This window comes from Podarcis erhardii (genome assembly GCF_964252035.2).
Source record: "Podarcis erhardii genome assembly, chromosome: 18".
NCBI lineage: Eukaryota > Metazoa > Chordata > Lepidosauria > Squamata > Lacertidae > Podarcis > Podarcis erhardii.
The window spans coordinates 10,309,991-10,333,006 of record NC_138516.1 but is presented as its reverse complement, the minus strand read 5'-3'; the positions used below and the strand labels follow the sequence as shown (position 1 = coordinate 10,333,006).

General features: G+C 49.0%; 1 protein-coding gene across 2 annotated transcripts in view; it reads left to right on the top strand.

The window, feature by feature from the left end:
• The first annotated feature begins 2,531 nt into the window (after positions 1-2,531).
• ONECUT3 (one cut homeobox 3) overlaps positions 2,532-23,016 on the top strand; it is a 57,176-nt gene continuing 36,691 nt past the window's right edge. Inside the window, exons 1-2 of one of the 2 annotated variants that reach the window (XM_081846296.1) lie at positions 2,532-3,678; positions 17,345-17,382. In XM_081846296.1, coding sequence (XP_081702422.1) covers positions 2,595-3,678; positions 17,345-17,370 — 1,110 coding nt within the window. In that variant the 5' untranslated portion in view covers positions 2,532-2,594 and the 3' untranslated portion in view covers positions 17,371-17,382. Of the gene's footprint in view, positions 3,679-17,344; positions 17,383-23,016 lie in introns of those variants that run through there. The other variant, XM_081846295.1, reaches the window with a different exon arrangement.

The following is a 23,016-nucleotide window of genomic DNA, read 5'->3' as shown; positions in this document are numbered from 1 at the left end:
GCGTCAATGAATAATAATAATAATAATAATAATAATAATAATAATAATAATAATAATAATAATAATTTATTTATTTATACCCCGCCCATCTGGCTGGGCTTCCCCAGCCACTCTGGGCGGCTTCCAAAAAAATATATATATTAAAATACTGTAATACATCAAACATTAAAATGAAGACTTTGTGGGGGGGGGCAGGCTGCTTAATCCGGTACCACTAGGAAACGCTCCCCTCCCCCCAATACTTCCCACAGACCATCTGCGAAATCTTTTCTCTCTCCCTTCCCCCCGTGAGCTGAAGTGATCGATAAGGGCATAGCGCGGGGAGGGCGGCTGTGCTACAGCGGAGCGCCGAAGCCACTCCTGCGAGCCCCCCCCCCCCCACGCCGTCTCCAAGGGCCGGCGGTGTCGGTGGGGATCTAGGAAGGAGAGAGGTCATCTTGGGACTGTGTGGGACGCGTAGAGCGATCCCCACAAAGGTTAGGCAGATGAGAAGCCTCGGTTGCAGTAGGGGGGTGGGCAAGGCTGGCCTCCGGTGTGGACCCCCCCCCCCGCCACACGCGGGCGCACACACACGCCAGAGCGCGCTCAGAGCCTTTCCCCTGCGAGGATAGATAGACCAATAGAGCAGAAAAGCCCGTGATAGATGGGGGCAGAGATTAGGCGCGATGGAGTGTCGTGATGTATGGCTCGCTGATACAGTCGGGGGCGGAGGAGGACGGGGCGCTTGCTCAAGAGCTCAGCTAACCTGTCCCAAGAGGCATAGCCTCAGTCCTGCTTCCTTCCTTCCTTCCTTCCTTCCTTCCTTCCTTCCTTCCTTTCTGTTTCTTTCCTCCCTCTTTCCACTGCTCCTCTTTCTTTCTTTCTTCCTTTCTTCCTTTCTTCCTTTCTTCCTTCCTTCCTTCCTTCCTTTCCTTCCTTTCTTTCTTTCTTTCTTTCTTTCTTTCTTTCTTTCTTTCTTTCTTTCTTTCTTTCTTTCTTTCTTTCTTTCTTTCCTTCCTTTCTTTCTTTCTTTCTTTCTTTCTTTCTTTCTTTCTTTCTTTTTCCTTCCTCCCTCCCTTCCTATTTCATTCCTTCCTTCTTTCCTTCCCTCTCTCTCTTTCCCTCCTTCCTTCTTTTTCCACCCCTCCCTCAATCGCACCCCTTCCTCCCTCCCTCCCTTCCTTCCTTCCTTCCTTCCTTCCTTTTTTTCTCCTTCGTTCCTTCCTGTTTCTTTCCTCCCTCCTCCCACTGCTCCTCTTTCTTTCTTTCTTTCTTTCTTTCTTTCTTCTTTTCTTCCTTTCCTTTCCTTTCCTTTCCTTTCTTCTAACCCTTTCCTTCCTTCTTCTCATTGCTTCCTGTTTCATTCATTCCTTTCCTTTCCTCGAACCCTTCCCTGCTCGCTCCTTCCTTCCTTCCTTCCTTCCGTCCCTCGCTCTCCCTCCCTCCTTCCTTTTCCACCCCTCCCTCAATCTCACCCCTCTCTCCCTCCCTCCCTCCCTTCCTTACTTCCTTCCTTCCTTTCCTCCAACCCTTTCCTTCCTTCCTTATCATTGCTTCCTGTTTCATTCATTTCTTTCCTTTCCTCCAACCCTCCCTCCCTCCCTCCCTCCCTCCCTCCCTTCCTTCCTTCCTTCCTTCCTTCCTTCCTTCCTTCCTTCCTTCCTTCCTTCCTCTTCCCACTCCTCCTCCCTCCCCCTCTCTCAATCTCACCCCTATCCCTCCCTCCCTCCTTCCTTCTCGCCTCTCCCTTCCCCACAGATTCACACTCTCCCCCCTCACCGCCCGCCCTACAACCCAGCTGAAACTCTCGCTCACCCTCCAGCCGCAATTGATTTTATATCGCTATTCTCCCTTACTCCCCGCTGCTGCTGCCTCTCCCCTCCCCCCCCCGCCGCCCACCTCCCAGCACTCGCCTTTCCCTGTCGTGTGTGTGAGAGAGAAAGGAAGGGGGGAGAGGGGGAGAGAAAGGGGGCCCCACATCCTTGTCGCTTGTCGATGCCTTCTACAGAGAGAGGCAGAAATCACATTCATAATAGGCACCAGAGAAGCCACACTGAGGCTGGCAGGTGGGCGCTCGTTAAGAGCACGCTGGGCAGGTTGTGTGTGTGTGTGTGTGTGTGTGTGTGTGTGTGTGTGTGTGTGTGCGCTTGGGGGTGGTGTCGGTGGAGGGGGGGGGCGGACAGACCGTAGCTGGGCGCCGTGACGTCAAGGCGAGAGGGAGGCTGAGCCGAGGAGCAGAGCCGCGCGATTCGCAGCCACGGCGGACAGAAGAGGAGGAGAAAAGCGAGCGAGCGAGAGAGACCAGCCACAGCCGAGAGCCGAGAGGAAAGGAGCGCCCATCCCCGCAGCTTTGGGCAGGAGGGGGGGTGGGGACCCGCCGCCGCCGCCGCGGCCCCTGAGCACCACCCGCTCCTCCGCCTGCGCGCGCGCCCAGAAGAGATCCGGATGGAGATCTCCTGAGATGGATCTGGATTAAGGCGGCGGGGGACACAGGAGGAGGGAGGGAGGAGGAGGGAGGAGGAGGCGGAGATCCAGGAGGAGGAGGGGGAGGGGGAGGAGGAGGAGGAGGAGGGGGAGGAGGAGGGATCGCCTGGCCGGGGGAGAGCGAGCGAGCGATGGAGTTGAGCCTCGACGGGCTCGGCAGCCTCCACCAAGCCGGGGAGCTCTTGAGCCCCGCCGGGGCGCACGCCAGGCAGCCTCCGCCTCCTCCGCCGCCGCCTCCCCCTCCTCCCCCTCCCCCGTCGGCGCACCGCAACCTCGTCTCCTCGCACGGCCGGCCGGCCATGGTCTCCAGCATGGCGTCCATCCTCGACGGGGCGGGAGACTACCGGCCGGAGCACACCTTGGGCGGCCCTCTCCACCCGGCTATGAGCATGGCTTGCGAGTCGCCCTCGGGGATGAGCACCTACACGACCCTGACGCCTCTGCAGCACCTGCCGCCCATCTCCACCGTCTCCGAAAAGTTCCACCACCACCACCATCCTCACCACCACCCGCACCACCACCCGCACCACGCGCCGCACCACCAGCGGCTCTCCGGGAGCGTCAGCGGCAGCTTCACCCTCATGCGCGAGGAGCGCAGCTTGGCCGCCTCCATGGGGAACTTGTACGGCCACTACCCGAAGGACATGCCGTCTATGGGGCAGGCCCTGTCGCCCCTCTCCAACGGCTTGAGCCTACACAACGGGCAGCAATCGCTGGCCCCCTACGGCCCCGGCGCCCACCTGGCTGGAGACAAGTTACTTTCGCCCAACGGCTTCGACCCTCACATGCTTTCCAGGAGCGAGGAGCACCTGGCGCGGGGTCTGGGGGCTCCGGGCTCCGGCATGATGCCCACTCTGAACGGCATGCACCCCCACGGTGGCCACCCCCACGGGCAAGCCAACGGCGCCCTGCTGGGAGAGCGGGAGAGGCAAGGCTCGTCCGCGTCGGGCTCGCAAGGCGGCGGCTCCGGGCAGGTGGAAGAGATCAACACTAAGGAAGTGGCGCAGCGGATCACGGCCGAGCTGAAGCGCTACAGTATCCCGCAGGCCATCTTCGCACAGCGAATCCTGTGTCGCTCTCAGGGCACCCTCTCCGACCTCTTGAGGAACCCCAAGCCGTGGAGTAAGCTGAAGTCCGGGCGGGAGACCTTCCGACGGATGTGGAAATGGTTGCAGGAACCCGAGTTCCAGAGGATGTCCGCCTTGCGGCTGGCGGGTAGGTGGCTTCGCGTTAGGGACTAGAAACTTGGGGGGGCTGCGTGGTGGGGTCTGGAGAGGGGTGAGGGCTGGGAGCCAAACAGCTGTAAATTTCACGCGCGCACGCACATGCACACACCTGGCCGCCTGGACTCTCCCCTTTGACGCGCGCCTCTCTGGGAGAGGGAACACGGTCGTCTGAACGCTCGCGGGGAATGTCATAGGCTGGTGGGGGTGAGAGAGAAAGAAGGGAAGGGAAGGGGGGGTCTAGGGGAAGAAGCAGAGGAATCGTTGGGGAGCGGGAGGGGTGTGCTTGTGAAAGGAATGAGACAGGAACTCCCGCCCCTACAAGAAAAGTGTGATTTACAGGTGTGTGGGTCAGGATGCGTGTACGCTGATTCGCGGCCCCGAGCCTCAGGGAAAGCGGCTGGCGTGTGTGAGGATCAGCTCCGGCGGAGGTGACACCCCCTCCTCATCCCCTCATGGTGGCATAACTTTTTTTATCGCCTCAATTTGCTAGGGTATTGGGAGGGAAGGTCTGTTCACACGTTCCATGCCTGCCCGTTGCCGCGTGTCGAGAAAGGGAGCGGCGGCGTTCCAGGAAAAAGGTGGGGGGAGATGCGCAAGGCACGGTCGATGTTTATTCAGTCTTGCGCTCCCCGCCCCCGGTTTTCTGCACAATATACATTGGGGCCTATTCCTCTCTCCTTTCTGTCCATGAATCGTCCTGATCGGTGGCTGCAGGGAGCATCTGGGGACAATTGCAGCGCCCTAGGGTCTCTGCCTACTCAGGAGTAAGCCCGCTTGGGTTGAATGGGCCTTACTCCCGGGGCAAGAGAGCGAGGGAGCTTCTTTTGTTCATCCCTGCTCAGAACAGACCCGCTGAATTTAAAAGGGCACGGCCAACTTGGGCGCGCTCATTTCAACGCCTCTGCTCTGATTTAGCTACAACCCTGAATATCTTATCCCAGAATTGGTGGTGAATATAATCCCTGATGTGAGCCACGTGTTTAACACACAGGCACAGCGTTCCGACGTGCGCAAGAGCAGAATCCGGGTGCTAGCTAAGGCATGAGCGGAGCATGATCCGTTTTCTACTTCGGTTAGACACACACACACACAGAGAGAGAGAGAGAGAGACACGCGTCAGTCCATCCATCTATCCAAACGTTTTAGGATATCCAAACTCCTACCTCACGGAGTTGTCGTTGAGGATTAAATGAGGCGGGGGAGAGAACCATGTAGGCCACTTTGAGAGCAAAAGTCCTTCTCAGAAGGATACCCATTGAAACGAACCAAGGCCTAAATTAGGCGCGTCTATGCGTGCCCATTAGTCTACCCTGTGCAGTGCGTAACCGTTGAAGGCAAAACCCATTAAAACGCATGGGGTCCACTGGTCTCAGTGAGACTCTGAGCAGGACCGAGCGCCTTATGGCGCACCAGACGCGCGACGAGGAGCTCATCCTGCGATGCCCACAGACGGATGGGGGAATAGGCAGTTTCAGAATCCAGAAGGATCAAGGAGGAAAAAGAGGGGGGCGGGGCGAGAGAGGTCGCGCAGGTCTCTGCCTGCAAGGAACTTGCAAAGTCTAAAATCCGCAACTGCCTCAGGGATCGAATACAGTTGAATGCGCTTATTTACACTACTCTCTGATCCGTTATATGTATATATGAATGGGACTTGCTGATGAAGGGCATGTAATAATAATAATAATAATAATAATAATAATAATAATAATAATAATACTACATCTGAAGGCAGCCCTGTATCGGAAAGCTTTTAATGCTTGATGTTTTCCTATATTTTTATATATGCTGTAAGCCGCCTAGAGTGGCTGGGTATAATAATCCTGTAGTAATAATAATAATAATAATAATAATAATAATAATAATAATTGTCCCAGCCACTCTGGTCTGCTCCCAACAGAATATTAAAAAACATAATTAATATTAATATTAATAATGGTCAAATGAATGAACATGCTTAACCTACAGAGAGGGAATTCTCCCCCGCCTTACTCATTCTCTCATTCTCTCCTTCCCCTTATCCATCTGAACGTTTATTCTATCTATCCATCCCTCGCCAGCCGAAAGCTCGCTTTGAAACAGATGGATTCTTTAACTGGCCCTATTAATTAATAAATGAATCCCGAAACGGAATCCCCTTTGCTCATCCTGTCTGGTTGTGCACTTGTCAATCGTGCGCGCGCGCGCGCGGACAGATTATACACGGTCTTGACAACTTGGCATCTGCGTCTCGTTCACAGCCGATTTTCGCTGATCAGTGGGTGTAAAGGAAAACGTGGGCGCGTGTGATGTCTTTAAAATGCCGTTTCGTTTTAAACGATTTTAATATTATATTATATTATATTATATATATATTTATATATAATATATATATATATACACTTCCACAGGGTCTACTCTGAGCAGGGCACAACACTAGATATTATTATTTGCATTCCTTACGGCTCCTTCACCATTATATATAGTAAGGAACGCAAATAATAATATCTGGTGTTGCGCCCTGCTCAGAGTAGACCCTAAGGGACACGAATAACGAATGTCAACTCCAACTAAATTACACTAAAAGTAGGAACTCTTAAAATCGATAGGCCTAAAATCTTTTCGCCCGTGCATTTCAGTCTGAGCCAACCCATAAGGCATTTTTTTCTTGATGGGAGTATGCAGAAATTGTGAAACTTACTGGAAGAAATAAGAAACCAAGAAGAGAGACTTTTCAATATCAGAATGGGGGAAAATTTACTAGCTAGCTGAAGATGCATTGTAGACAACTTAGAACATTAGCAGGATCGACATAAACATGTCCAGTAAGAAATAATGAAGAGGGAATACGAAGGGGAAATTAGTAAACCGGCTTGAACTGGATTAATAATAATAATAATAATAATAATAATAATATATTTGTATGCCACCCTTCTGATATAAACCAAGTAACCGCAGAAAGGAGGGGAGCAAAGTCGAGGGAAATGCAGACTGATTATGTAAAGATTTGCGGGGTGTTTTAAAAAATGAGAAAATGAAAAATTAAATTTAAAAAAAAGACAATTTTGACACCCCTTCCCTTTGATAACTGCGGCCTGGGGCAGAGCAAACCCATTGAAACGGAGGGAGAAGAGGAAGTCAGTCAAGTCAATGGGTCTACCGGCTACTCTGAGCAGAATTCAGCCAAATCATTTCAGCCAATAGTAGCCGCTACTCCTTTGAGGGTCTCTGGAACTGCAAGGATAATAATGTGGTTTTCTAATAAAAAGCGAGGGTTTTAAAAATAAATGCATGGATTGATTAAATGCTGAACACTTTGCGGATTCTGGAATCATCATTTTTTAAAACAAACAAGGAACCAAACATTGAGGAATAGGTTGATAGCTTCGAAGATGGAGATGGCGGAATCTGGATCTTAATATCTGTGGTTAGAGAGGCGAGCCGAATAGGTGCCTAAGGAACGCTTAGCAATAGGCGTGGAAGGGCGAGGGAGAATTTAAGGGCCTTGAAAGGTTTGCCAGTCAGCCCAGAGGTGAGGGATACCCCTGCCTGGAGGGCTACCTCTGTACCCCACCCCCGTGTGGAATTTCCACCCGTGACTTCAGAGGAAATAAATGGCTGGTTTGGGCGCACAGTCAGCCCCAAAACCCCATTATTTCCTCCAGTTTCCTGTTTCCAACGTTGGTCAGTGCATTCTTCCGACCAGGGAAGGTCTAGGGGGACAGCCATAGTTTGATTGATTGATTGATTGATTGATTGATTGATGGTACTCCTCAAAACCTACCATGGCATCGCCAGTGAACACTGTCGCGTGTGCGCCAGTTTGGACACGGTGGCCCCTTCCACTGACAGGCTTGAAGAAGACAATAAGGGTTCTGCCGGATCAGGCCAGTGGCGAGCCCAGATTGTTGTTTAGTCGTTTCGTCGTGTCCGCCTCTTGGTGACCCCCTGGACCAGAGCACGCCAGGCCCTCCTGTCTTCCACTGCCTCCCGCAGTTTGGTCAGACTCATGCTGGTAGCTTCGAGAACACCGTCCCACCATCTCGTCCTCCGTCGTCCCCTTCTCCTTGCGCCCTCCATCTTTCCCAGCATCAGGGTCTTTTCCAGGGAGTCTTCTCTTCTCCTGAGGTGGCCAAAGTACTGGAGCCTCAGCTTCAGGATCTGTCCTTCCAGTGAGCACTCAGGGCTGATTTCCTTAAGAATGGAGAGGTTGGATCTTCTTGCAGTCCATGGGACTCTCAAGAGTCTCCTCCAGCACCAGAATTCAAAAGCATCCATTCTTGATGGTCCAGCTCTCACTTCCATACATCACTACTGGGAAAACCAGAGCTTGAACTGTAAGGACCTTTGTTGGCAAGGTGATGTCTCTGCTTTTTAAACGCTGCTGCTTCCTTAACCTCTCGAGTTTGCCTAGCCCCCTTTTCCAGTGCTCCGCAGAATCTTGTGGCCGCGAGTCCCGCGGGCTCAGCCTCTTCCCCGGGTGAAGGACGCTCTCCTCGGGCCTGAGCCGGAGGGAGATGTTGGTCGGAAGGGGAGCATTCAAAGCGCTTGGGACCCGACCACCCGCCCCTTCCCTGCCCGCCCCCTTTCTCTTACCCATATTTCTGCTGCTTTTAAACCTCCTTTTCCCAGTCCATATTTCATTATTTCCTTCCATCCAACCCTCGATTTCTCTTCTCCTCCCTCCCTCCTTTCTCAGTCTCTCCTTCCTCGACCTCCCTCCACCCGTCTCTTCCTAAACTCATATGCATATAAGAGAAAAGATGGGGCCAGTTATATTATCCCAACCCACCCCCCACCCCCATTCCCAAGGCTTGGATGTTGCTGAATAGGTCAAAATCAGCTGATCTCAGTGACCTCTTCCCCCCCTCGACCCCCTCCTCCCCCCCCCTCTCCCTCGCAGGCGGATCGATAGTATAGCTCCTTCATTTTACAAATGGCGGCGAGGATCAATTATCTATAACCGAGGCAACGCGGCTCAGACTGGGAGAGAGAGAGGCCAGCCGAGTAAACAGACCCTTTTGTGGGCGAAGGGTTATGTTTCCTGTCCCATCCAGCTTAATTCGGATTCGGAGAGGGCTCTGTGTGAATGGAATCGCGCGCAAAAACGCGCGCGCACACAAACAACACAACCCTTCAAGGCTTTCTGATGAGGACTATACGAAAATATTGTCAGCCACCTTAGTAACGCGCTGCTTTGGGGAAAACTCGGCACACCGGAGCGACTCCGTTTACACGGAGCTTGATCCTACTAGGCGCAATCCGGTGTTTGTTTTAATTTAAAATAGCGTGGGTAGAAGGGAGATTACTTCATTTGCTACCTGTTATTTACCCAGACCGAAGTCCAACCCCCCCCCCCGCTCCGCCCGTTGCCAATCTGGAAAGCACACGAAACGAATAGCCCCCAGTCTCTCTCTTTTATTATCCCTGGAATCTAGTGTTCAAAGATAGACTGCCGTGGACGGGGGAGGTTCAGTCTTTTTCCCCTTTGCTTACTCCTCCGTGGCTTTGCTTTCTCTTTTTTTTCCAATTTTTAAAATTAATTTTCACAAAATTATAAACGAACAAAACACACACACAAAGAAACATAAATCATAACCTTATTAAAATTACACTTATTAACATTGTTAAGTGACTTCCTCGCTTCCCCTTGGTTGAATTTCCATAATATCCTTATAACGGCTTTCCAAATCCTAATTCTTATATACTTAACTTAGTCCATTAACATCCTTATATCTTTTCAATTCAAAATTGTACATGTTAAACGTCACTTAACATATATAAATCCCTAAGCCAATCTGTTGCCTGCAAGCTATTTCCAATTAGTTCAACTTAACACATTTAGCTAAATAATCATTGAATTTTGTCCATTCTTCCTGATACTCCTCCTCCTCCTGGTTGCAGACTCTTCTGGTTAGGTCGGCCAGCTCCGAAAAATCCATCATCTTCATCTGCCATTCTTCTATTGTTAGTAATTCTTGGGTTTTCCACTTTTTAGCTAATAAAATTTGAGCAGCAGTTGTGGCATACAAAAACAATTTAACATCTTTCTTGGGCAATATCCAAACTTGTTATTCCAAGAAGAAAGGCCTCTGGTTTATTTATAAATGTATATTTCAACATTTTTTTTCCAGTTCGTTATAAATCTTTTCCCAGAAGTCTTTCACCTTGGGGCAGGTCCAGTGACTTTGCTTTCCCTTCTCTCCCGGTTAGTCCAACATCACAGGGCGGTGAGTTCCGCAGATAATAAGTGTGTGTGTTGCGGTTTAATGAGTCGAGGAAGCACCCGTTGGCCTTTCCTGGTTCATTCTCGTCCGCCTGAGATGAAAGAACCACTTTTAGTTTTCCATTGTAATTTACCGCATTTTTCGCTCGATAAGACGCACCAGACCATAAGACGCACCTAGTTTTTGGAGGAGGAAAAGAAGGAAAAAAATATTCTGAATCTCAGAAGCCAGAACAACAAGAGGGATCGCTGCACAGTGAAAGCAGCAATCCCTCTTGCTGTTCTGGCTTCTGGGATAGCTGCGCAGCCTGCATTCACTCCATAAGATGCACACACATTTCCCCTTACTTTTTAGGAGGGAAAAAGTGAGTCTTACAGAGCAAAAAATACGGTATATAAAGCGCAAAGCTTTTGTGGCTACCAAAAAGACCTCAAACATACCGTATATAAATGGAATTGCTGTACAATGAAGTAGTAAATTCATGGGGAGGAGACAAACGCCAGATGACCACGAAGAATACACGCATTTTCTAGCATAGCACAGTGAGAAAGCAACATCTGAAGAGCAGGATCTGTGAATGCTCTTTGCAGATATGCCATACCCAGTTCCTGTTATTAAATATACCAAGAAAAAAGCACACAAAGAATTTAGGCCAATATAAGTTTCAATAGTGGGAGTGGTCTCTACTCACAATTCAATAGTCAATAGAAACAAAAACTAATCCATGCAAAAGTATGTATTACAATAAAGATTACAAACTCAAACAGAGATTGCAAACTCTAACAGAGATTGCAAACTCAAACTCAAAGAGATATGTATAAAACAATAATTCGCTGCAAAGATTTTCTCCTTTTCACTCAACAGTAATGTTGATCCTTATAATTTATCAACTTGCAGATGGAGACTCAGTTTCAATCACTGAGGAGAAACCAGGATAGGGTCCTGTTTCGATGTATTCATCTTCATCAGCTAATTTTTAAGATAAATATACAGTGGTACCTCGGGTTACATATGCTTCAGCTTACATGCGCTTCAGGTTACAGACTCCACTAACCTGGAAATAGTACCTTGGGTTAAGAACTTTGCTTCAGGATGAGAACAAAAATCGTGCTCCGGCGGCACGGCAGCAGCAGGAGACCCCATTAGCTAAAATGGTGCTTCAGGTTAAGAACAGTTTCAGGTTAAGAACAGACCTCCGGAATGAATTAAGTACTTAACCTGAGGTACCACTGTATTCTGTTATTCTCTACATTTCTCAAGCATAACAACTGAAAATAACCAATATTAATAATATTTACATGTGTTGAATCAAATTAGAAGTTCTAAGGCAGCATAGGTAAAGGGACCCCTGGCCATTAGGTCCAGTCGTGGCCGACTCTGGGGTTGCGGCACTCATCTCGCTTTATTGGCCGAGGGAGCCGGCGTACAGCTTCCGGATCATGTGGCCAGCAGGACTAAGCCGCTTCTGGCGAACCAGAGCAGTGCACGGAAACGCCCTTTACCTTCCCACCGGAGCGGTACCTATTTATCTACTTGCACTTTGATGTGCTTTTGAACTGCTAGTTTGGCAGGAGCAGGGACCGAGCAACGGGAGCTCACCTCGTCATTGCGGGGATTCGAACCGCCAACCTTCTGATCGGCAAGCCCTAGGCTCTGTGGTTTAACCCACAGCACCACCCACGTCCCTCATCTAAGGCAGCATATAATCATATAATTCCTCACCTACGTGACAACGCCATCACCCAGTTTCTGACTTAGCCCCCCGCAACTGTGCCTTTTAAAGCACACTTCAAAATGCAACCAAAGATTTCTGGCCGCTGCAACTAACTGCCCCTTACAGATTTACCATTCCCAGTGACCCTTAGCAAAAACTACAGTTCCCATGATTCCTCGAAGGAAAGGGGGACAATCCGAACGTGCTTCTGCACACACGCAGCCTCAGGGCAGTGTTATTGCAAACTTAGTCTGTTGATTTCCATAGGCCTTCTCTGATTTCTGGGATTTATGTTGGAGGGGTGGGGAGTGCAGAACCGAGTTGCCTGCAATGCAATTGGTCGATTAGTTAAATATTTTTATTTATTTGCTAGATTGGGGCGGCCTGTATACATACAACCCCTGCGCCCATGAATTGAAAACACACACACAAGAGACTGTTGCAGGTTGCGAGTCAAGTGTTGTCCAAGGTTGCAGTTAGGTGATGGATAATAATAATAATAATAATAATAATAATAATAATTTATTATTTCTACCCCACCCATCTGGCTGGGTTTCCCCAGCCACTCTGGCCAGCTTCCACAGAGACCAAAATTACACTAAAATGTCACACATTAAAAACCTCCCTGAACAGGGCTGCCTTCAGATGTCTTCTGAATGTCAGGTTGTTGTTTATTGCTTTGACATCTGATGGGAGGGCGTTCCACAGGGCGGGCGCCACCACCGAGAAGGCCCTCTGCCTGGTTCCCTGTAGCTTTGCTTCTCGCAATGAGGGAACTGTCAGAAGGCCCTCGGAGCTGGACCTCAGCGTCTGGGCAGAATGATGGGGGTGGAGACGCTCCTTCAGGTTTCCTGGGCTGAGGCCGTTTAGGGCTTTGAAGGTCAACACCAACACTTTGAATTGTGCTCAGAAACGTACTGGGAGCCAGTGTAGGTCTTTCAAGACTGGTGTTATGTGGTCTCGGCGGCCGCTCCCAGTCACCAGTCTAGCTGCCGCATTCTGGATCAATTGCAGTTTCCGGGTCACCTTCAAAGGTAGCCCCACGTAGAGCACATGGCAGTAGTCCAAGCGGGAGATAACCAGAGCATGCACCACTCTGGCCAGACAGTCCGCAGGCAGATAGGGTCTCAGCCTACGTACCAGATGGAGCTGCCCTGGACACAGAACTGACCTGTGCCTCCATGGACAGCTGTGAGTCCAGAATGACTCCCAGGCTGCACACCTGGTCCTTCAGGGGCACAGTTACCCCAATCAGGACCAGGGAGTCTTCCACACCAGCCTGCCCTCTGTCCCCCAAAAACGGTACTTCTGTCTTGTCAGGATTCAACCTCAATCCAAAGACTGTGACATTCCAGAAGTTGTGGAGGCACTACAACTCCAACCTCTGGTCTCACTCGCTGAGTCTGTTGGGAATTGGATAATGCGCCATCTCCTGTCAGTGATTATCACAGAATCACAGGGTGGCAAGAGTTGGAAGGGGCCCCACCCTCCGATGGGCATCTAATCCGACCCCCTTGCAAATGCAGAAATATTTCACCCAGCGCGGAACTCGAACCCAGTGCCCTGAAATGACGAGGAGGATTGGAGAATGCTGATGGGTTCTCCTGTCACCTAGACATGAATTTCCTGACAGGATTTGAGATATAAGCAGTGGATTAGTGAAAGAATTAAACGACACTGGAGTTAAGATAGCGAAAACGTATTTTTATTATTATGATGTATTTTGTGGTTTTATATATCTTGGTTTTATTCTGTGAACCGCCCTGAGACCCCACCAGGTGTTTAATATATATATGTATTTTAAGAGTATGATTTAGTTGGGAACACAGTCATAATAATGCATTTAGCATATTGCCTTTGAGACCTGAAAGATGATCCAAAAAGCTGACAATGTTGTTGGGTTTTTTTTAAAGCCATAGGATATTGAAATATAAACCAGAACGCCATTAAAACAACAAGAGGTAGTTGTTAAAACATTATAAACTCAGGAAGATAAAAACAGATCATAACCTCAGCAAAAATGCCACCTATGTAAAAAATTCCACCGAGCTAAAATCTATAGAGACTACTGCTAATGTATTGCCGTGCTAATGTAGTCAGTTGCTTTTTCCAAAATGTTTGTGTTCATGGGAGAGGGTTCAAGTATGATTCAGCTCAAACAAACCACTTTGGAATCCCATAGAGTTTAAAGGAAGCCTTCTGGGATATAATGGGTCTGCTCCCAGGTAAGCAAGCATGTAGGACAAAGAGTTATTATGGGCCAGTAACTCTCGCATGGCACTGTGGGTTAAACCACAGAGCCTAGGGCTTGCCGATCAGAAGGTTGGTGGTTCAAATCCCCGCAATGACTGGGTGAGCTCCCGTTGCTCGGTCCCTGCTCCTGCCCACCTAGCAGTTCGAAAGCACGTCAAAGTGCAAGTAGATAAATAGGTACCGCTCTGGCGGGAAGGTAAACGGTGTTTCTGTGCGCTGCTCTGGTTCACTAGAAGCGGCTTAGTCCGGCTGGCCACATGACCCAGAAGCTGTACGCCGGCTACCTCGGCCAGTAAAGCCAGATGAGCGCTGCAACCCCAGAGTCGGTCATGACTGGACCTAATGGTCAGGGGTCCCTTTACATTTACCTCCACTCAAAGTGGACCCATTGAAATGAGCGGACCTCAGTTAGCCAAGTCAGCGAATGCTGGATGCAACCCCAGGTACCTAGCTTGGAATGAATGGGCAGCACTAACTGAGCTCCATTGATTTCAAAGGAGGGAAACAGGAAGCAGCCTGGGCGTCATTGTGGACTCACAGCCGTCCATGGAGGCGCAGGTCAATTCTGTGCCCAGGGTGGCTGTCTCCCAGCTCCATCTGGTATGCAGGATGAGACCCCACCTGCCCACAGACTGTGTCGCCAGGGTGGTGCATGCTCTGGTTATCTCCCGCTTGTACTACTGCCATGCGCTTTCCATGGGGCTGCCTTTGAAGGTGACCCGGAAACTGCAACTAATCCAGAATGCGGCAGCCAGACTGGGGACTGGGAGTGAAGACCATATAACACTGGTCTTGAAAGACCTATATTGGCTCCCAGGACGTTTCCAAGCACAATTCAAAGCATTGGTGCTGACCTTGAAAGCCCTAAACGGCCTCAGCCCAGTATCCCTGAAGGAGCATCTCCACCCCCATCGTCCAGCCCGGACACCGGGGTCCATCTCCCAAGGGCCTTCTGCCGGTTCCCTCCCTGCGAGAAGCGAGGTTACAGGGAACCAGGCAGAGGGCCTTCTCAGTGGTGACACCCACCCTGTGGAACGCCCTCCGGTCAGATGTCAAGGGAATAAACAACTATTTGACTTTTAGAAGATATCTGAAGGCGACGGGACGGGGAAAAGCAAATATTCATTAAACACGAACAAGAATAAAGAATTGGACTCACCTTTTACATCTAAGTTTGGGCTTAATTGGGGGCTCTAGTAATTTAATTCAGAAGGGGCCAGGGAGCCTTTCTGTGTTGTTGTTGTTTTATCCTTGCAGATGTACTGAACCATAGTTCCAGAACTGCTTTCTGCCAATCCCTGTATATCCCGCAAGACTTATGTCAAAATATTTGCGTGTGTTGTGTGTTTATGTGAACTTCGCAGGTTCCCCTCACTCTCCCATTGTGTTCACATGGGGTGGAACCTAATATGTATTAGATGATTATTATGATGAGGGATGCGGGTGGCACTGTGGGTTAAACCACAGAGCCTAGGGCTTGCTGATCATAAGGTCGGTGGTTCGAATCCCCGCGACGGGGTGAGCTCCCATTGCTCGGTCCCTGCTCCTGCCAACCTAGCAGTTCGAAAGCACCTCAAAGTGCACGTTGATCAATAGGTACCGCTCCGGCAGGAAGGTAAATGGCGTTTCCGTGCACTGCTCTGGTTCGCCAGAAGTGGCTCAGTCCTGCTGGCCACATGACCCGGAAGCTGTACGCCGGCTCCCTCGGCCAGTAAAGCAAGATGAGCGCCGCAACCCCAGAGTCAGCCACAACTGGACCTAATGGTCAGGGGTCCCTTTACCTTTACCTAGGAGGTGGCGATATATATTTACCCATCTTCAAGAAGTATCACAAGCAAAAGGGGGTTAAATAATAAAAACTCTGACTGCTAGAAGCTTGCAATTTAATTTATGTGATGGTACTGCACTGTTTCCCAAACCTGGGTCTCTGGCTGTTTTTTTAGACTACAATTCCCATCATCCCTGACTGCTGGTCTTGCTATCTGGGGATGATGGGAGTTGTAGTCCCAAAAAAAACAGCCAGAGACGCAAGTTTGGGAAGCACTGCTCCCCTGGTTAAAAGGTGTTTGAAATTCCACAGATAGGATGCAATATTTATAGAGGCCTTTTCCCCCTTTCTGTTTCTAGAATCCACTGGTTCCCCTTTCAAAGAATAGAAAGTTGGAAGTATGTGGACGGGTTGGGAGACAGAGGTGTCTTTTGAGGATAACAGTTGCCTCATTCAGATGGCAGGCCTGTGGACAGGATCATTAGAAAACCTTGTTATCAGAGGAAGGTCATGTGGCTAGTCCTCAAGCGTGTTGGGTGCAAAACTGCAGGCTTCCTTGGTCTGGGCAGGATTCCAGTAGAGAACAAGGACTCCTTTTGAGACACCAGAGGCTCCCTCTCCAGTGGCGTAGCGTGGGTTGTCAGCACCCGGGGCAAGGCAAGTAATTTGTGCCCCCTAACCCATGGATTTGCGCCCCTAACCCTAACCCCCAGATGTTGCGCCTGGTGCGGCCGGCCCCCCCCCCCCCGCACCCCCCACGCTACGCCACTGACCCTCTCTGAAGCGTGAAGCCATCCTTCTGCAGTTCTCCATGAATCTGAACGATCCAGTCACACAGGTTCCCTCGTTCCAGAAAACATTCAGCTTGAGGGATGCATTTATCGCGTTTTTAATATTCGGTTGGGAGCCACCCAGAGCAGGGTATAAATATTATTATTATTGTTGTTGTTGTTGTTGTTGTTGTTGTTTAATATTATTATTGGCTGGGACAAGGATGGCGCTGTGGGTTAAACCACAGAGCCTAGGACTTGCCAATCAGAAGGTCGGCGGTTCGAATCCCCGCAATGACGGGGTGAGCTCCCGTTGCTCAGTCCCTGCTCCTGCCAACCTAGCAGTTCAAAAGCACGTCAAAGCGCAAGTAGATAAATAGGTACCACTCTGGTGGGAAGGTAAACGGCGTTTCTGTGTGCTGCTCTGGTTCGCCAGAAGCGGCTTAGTCCTGCTGGCCACATGACCCGGAAGCTGTACGTCGGCTCCCTCGGCCAGTAAAGCGAGATGAGCGCCGCAACCCCAGAGTCGGCCATGACTGGACCTAACGGTCAGGGGTCCCTTTACCTTTACCTAATATTGTTATTGCAAGAGGAAGCGGCTTACAGCAGAGAAGGGGGTGTTATTAGACAAATTTAGAGGGTCAGGTGGCTATCAGCACCATGTTCGCAGACAGTTTTCTTCCAAATAACAATTGCTGAGAACAGCGATGAAGAAATCTGATTGCTAGACGTGAGGAAAACAGGCTTTTCATCTGGTCCAGCAAAGTTGCAGGTCCTTAAAGAATTTCAGAGGAGTACTTCTCCCAGCAAAACATCACACCTACGGAAACCTGAATCTTGACGCATGTGTGTATGTCCCTTTCTAGTGATAGACGTGGACAGTGCAGTCCTATACCTATTATTATTATTATTATTATTATTATTATTAGACCGCCCTATACCTGCAGGTCTCAGGGCTGTTCACAAGACATGAAAACACAGAATACATAACCAAAATAATAATAATTATTATTATTTATTATTTGTACCCCGCCCATCTGGCTGGGCCTCCCCAGCCACTCTGGGCGGCTTCCATAGAAACAATAAATACAGTAAAATATCACACGTTAAAAACTTCCCTGAACAGGGCTGCCTTCAGATGTCTTCTGAATGTCAGGTAGTTGTTTATCGCTTTGACATCTGCCTTCAGACGTCTTCTAAAAGTCAGGTAGTTCTTTCTCTCCTTGACATCTGATGGGCAGGTGCCACCACTGAGAAGGCCCTCTGCCTGGTTCCCTGTAGCTTTGCTTCTCGCAATGAGGGATCCACCAAAAGGCCCTCGGCGCTGGACCTCAGCGTCCGGGCAGAATGATGGGGGTGGAGACGCTCCTTCAGGTATACTGGACCGAGGCCGTTTAGGGCTTTAAAGATCAGACCAACACTTTGAATTGTGCTCGGAAACGTACTGGGAGCCAATGTAGGTCTTTCAAGACCGGTGTTATATGGTCTCAGCGGCCGCCCACAGTCACCAGTCTAGCTGCCGCAAAATGAAAACAACACCCCAATAACGCCGTGTCTACTCAGAAGTAACCCTTCTTGCGTCCGATGGGACTCCCAGGGAGGTGTGCCTAGGATTGCATCAAAATCAAAGCAGCCTTTTAAAGGATTTCTTGGAGCAAGGTTCCTAGGACTTTGGAGACCAACCTTTTGAGATGTGTTGCTTTCTGACAGGAGAACTGTGATTTGTGTGGTTTTGGTCAGAAGGTGGGTTGCAGACAGGAACATTTAATGGCAATGCCATTGTTCCAATCTCTTACTTGCACCAAGAGTATCTATTTACACCTAGTGCGGAGACCCCTAGACGCACTGGAGCCCACAGTCTCTCCAGCCAATGTGTCTACAAGATGGTTATGTCTGTGTAGATTTTCAAAGTAAGACATATACAGGCCCAATCCAGACCGTCCAAGTGTCCCCATTTCCCGGGAACTGTCCCAAATTTACAGAAGACATCCTGGCATCTCATTCCCGGAATGTCCCACTTTCCCTTAGGACGTCCCTATTTTCAACGGAGACATGTTGGAGGGTATAGAGGTATGCAACCCTGGAGCCAAGGAGATAAGTAATTAGACCATGGGTAGGGAAACTAAGGCCTGGGGGCCGGATCCGACCCAATCGCCTCCTCAATCCGGCCCGCGGACGGTTCAGGAATCAGCGTGTTTTCACACAAGTAGAATGTGTGCTTTGATTTAAAATGCATCTCTGGGTTATTTGTGGGGCCTGCCTGGTGTTTGTACATGAGTAGAATGTGTGCTTTGATTTAAAATGCACCTCTGGGTTATTTGTGGGGCATAGGAATTTGTTCCTTTTTTTTCTTCCAAAATATAGTCGTCGTCCCCACAAGGTCTGAGGGACAGTGGACTGGACCCCTGCTGAAAAAGTTTGCTGACCCCTGATTACTAGACCTTTAGAAGACATCTGAACGCAGCCCTGGATAGGGAAGTTTTTTAATGTTTTGTTACGTTTTTATATATGTTGGAAGCTGCCCAGAGTGGCTGGGGCAACCCAGTCACATGGGCAGGGTATTATTATTATTATTATTAATAGTTAAAATAAAATAAAATGAAATAAAATAAAATAAAATAAAATAAAATAAAATAAAATAAAATAAAATAAATAAAATAAAATAAAATAAAATAAAATAAAATAAAATAAAATAAAATAAAATAAAATAATAAATAAAAACAGTTCTGGAATAGGATGTCCCTATTTTCGTCGGAGAAATGTGTTCTGATCTTTCAGATTTTACTTGTGCAGCAGGGATGAAGGAAACCAGTGACACCCCCCCACCCAGCAGAAACCCCCAACCCTGTCATCCTGAACCTTCACCGTGGGGGCCGTTGGGAATCCTGAGAAATCCCAAAGGCCATCTGGGTCCTCCATAGGTGTAAAGCCTATGAGAACTACCCATGGAGATGATCTTGAGATGCCACCAGTCTGGAGTTCTGATGGGGAAAGGAGACCCAGGCAGAACAGGGAGTCATTCAGAGATGTTCGGTGGTGGGGCAACCTCTCTTTGAGGGCTGCGATGCAACATGGGGGCGGGGCTGAGGGATCGGGTCCCCACCCCTCCCGGGGCAAAGGCACGTGGCGCTGCTTCTGGTTCAACCTCCAGGGGAGAAGTTTGGAGAACAGGGACTCTTGCAGGGCTGCCTCTTGTAGGACTCGCAGGAGATTCAGAAGGACCAAGTCTGCGCTCCAGGGAGACAGTTTCCGTCGGAAGCTGCCGCCCCTCTCCCCGCAAACCGGTTCCAAACCGGTTTCTGTCGCCCTCAGCGCTTGGAGCCGAAGAACACACACTCTCCTTTAAAAAAAAATAAAAAAAAAATAAAGTCCAAAGGGATTTGCCAAAAGCCATTTACACCTCCTGACTAATGAGCGCGTTGGGCAGAGTCCACTTCCCACCGTGTGCCAATGGCAGCGGTCCAACGAGGTGGTTCTTCCAATCCACGAGGCTGCTTGCCTGGCATGGATCTTTAGAGGCGCCTCTCTCAGCAGCCCTGGCGGGGTTCAGAAGGACACGGGTTTCCGGCGGCGCTGTTTCGCACGTGGCGGCGTACACGTGTCGCTCTTGCGCGAAAGTCATCTCCCGTCAAGGGGTGGGTGGGGAGGTTATACTCAGCGAGCCAGCCGTCCTCACTGATAATTCCACATAATTTTAAAGATTTACAAAACAATGGAAAGTGTGCATGTGTGTGTGAGAGAGAGAGAGCGAGAGAGAGAGAGGGAGAGCGCTGGGAAACCCAGCCAGTTGGGCGGGGTATAAATAATATTATATTATTATTATTATTATTATTATTATTATTATTATTACTACTACTACTACTAAAAACAGATCCAGTTGGTTTCAAGTTGTCTGTTATGGAGCCGAGCAGAAGAGAAACAGAAATTATTCTTTTGAATACTCTCTCACAAACACCGTATGCCGATATTTATATGCATTTTAAATATGGACAAACCAGGCATCATCCAGTAAAAAGGGGTATTTTTAAACTGCCATCTACTGGGGGCGGGGCGTGGATTTAGCCAAACCCTTCAGAATTGTGAAACGAATTAGGAATTAAAGGCTTAATTTTGGCTAGGTTAATAAAGGTTTAACGTTACCTCGCGTACCCTATTCACATAATGCAGGATCTGTTTTCTTTAATGTCGTTTATAAAATTGTAATGCACATTTCGCTGCACACTAGGATAGTCACAAATATATTTTATTTATGATTATTCCCAACCCCCTTAAAAATGTTTAGGGGTACTCTCATTTTGGCTCAAGAAAATCACCATTTTATAGTTCAAATCGGGGGAAACAAATACAATAAATGGACAAAAGTACAGTGATTCACAAAATGTTTAGGAGCACGCGTACCCCTGCGTACCCCCAGAAAAAAGCAAGGGTAATAGGGGGGCGGAGCCGCACTCGTTGTAGACTTCAATAGGTCTACTTGTCAGAGACTGGCCAGATGAGGAGTGGTTGAGACCTTCACCCCAGGACGCTTCAGGGCAGGAGAGAGATGGAGATAGGATGGACCTAGGATGCTGGTGGTTTGAGACAAGGAGACGCCCCAGAAGAGGAAGCAAAAAGCCGGGAAATAATGGAAGGAAGAAGCTAACAGATTCCTTGTTTCTGACCAGAGAGAGGAGACAGAGTGATAGAAACAGGAGACCCCATGTCGCTTGAAACCCGTCCTGCTCCTCCATTGAGGCGCTGCCTTCTTGTCTCAGAGCAGAAAGCCAGAGGCAGAAATATTTATTCCCTTGGCAGCAGGAGGGGTCTTGCATGTGGGAAGTCATTGACACGGGAGAGGGGTGCCCACCCCGGGGCAACAGCTCACGCTTCAAGGAGCACAGCCTCCATGTATTCTGTTTGATCTTCTTCTTCTTCTTCTTCTTCTTCTTCTTCTTCTTCTTCTTCGATCCCTCGTAGCCAAGTAAGATTGTCTCCCATAAACACGGTTTTAACAGTGAGTCCATAAGTGACTGTGGAGGCCAATTCTGGATCCCCACATCCTTCCACAGTGGGGACATAGGTTTCCACGCAGGAGTTGATCATGGCGAGGGTTTGCCAAGCGTGCCTTCCTCTTAGGACATTTCTCCCTTGCGTCCTGAGTTCGAGTGTCTCCATAGGCCACACACCTTTGGTAAAGGCTGTTCTCCAACTGGAGCGCTCGCAGGCCAGTGTTTCCCAGTTGTCGGTGTTTATACTACATTTTTAAAGATTTGACGAGAGAGTCTTTGAACCTCTTTTGTTGACCACCAGCATTACGCTTTCCGTTTTTAAGTTCGGAATAGAGCAGTTGTTTTGGAAGGCGAGATTCAGGCATCCGCACAACATGACCAGTCCAACGAAGTTGATGTTGAAGAATCATCATTTAGACACGGGCGATCTTTGCTTCTTCCAGTACACTGGCATTTGTCCGCCTGTCTTCCCAAGTGATGTGTTTGATGCCTTTAAAAGGACTGAACAGCCGCTCTCTCTGCGCGTCTGGGTTTACGCAGCAGTTAGCTCCGTGAGCTGTGTGCCGGCTCCCTCTATTATTATGGCTGGATATATATACAACTTTTAAAATTACTGTTCTGTATACCAGGATGTATCCAGCATTTGTCGCAGCGTAACCCAATGAAAGTAAACCCATTAATTTCAGCGGACCTACCCTGAGCTGTTTTTGGTAGGGTACAACCTATGCTATTAACAAATAGTTGCATTGCTATCCAATTAATTTGCAAATAGTTATTTTTGTGTGCATGTGATATATTGTGTGTGTTTTACATATTTGACCCCCCCCCAATTATTTTTATTAGTTTTCCAAATTATTACAAATCATACCGAATCACTTTAATTCAATACGACTTCTTAAAATCGGGTTTCCTGTTGCAAACATATTTGACCTGCGTTATGTGTCTCTGTGTGTGACACCTCTACACATAATGCACGTTTGTACAAACAATACGAGTGTATTTTTTCCTCAAAGGTTATATTCCATACGATATGGAATAAGCGGATTGAGTAAGCTTCTATCTTGGCTGCTTTTGGATCAGCGTCAAAAGCCTGTTCTGAGTAGCCGTATTTGGATCGGGCAACAGCAGGGGAGCGAAAGGAGTCAACGAGAGAGATGAAGGGAGGAAGAAGGAAGAAGAGAGACAAAGGAAGGAAGGAAGGAAGGAAGGAGAGAGAGAGAGAGAGAGAGAGAGAGAGAACTAAATCTAGGGGCCCCAGTCCATCCATGATTTAGAAGCGATCCATATTGGTCTGAAGGGGGAATGGTTGACTTCAACAATGGTAGGATACTGTCCGCGTGCCTCTGCAGGCGGGCGTCGTGGGGGAAGGCCGGGGGGGGGGCGAAGGCCGCGTGGGGTGTGTGCCTTGAAGACGCAGAAAGCCATTTTTTATTTTATAGAGCGTATAGATGCGAGTATATGTCCGTCACTCTCTGCGCGCAAGGGCGAAGATGGGAAAGGAATGTAGCAGGCTTGCTGTGGAATGAGGGAGGGGAAGGAAGGAAAGAGAAAGCGGGAGGAAAGAAAGAGAGAGAGAGAGAGAGAGAAATAGGAAGGAAGGAAGGAAGGAAGGAAGGAGAGAGAGAGAGAGA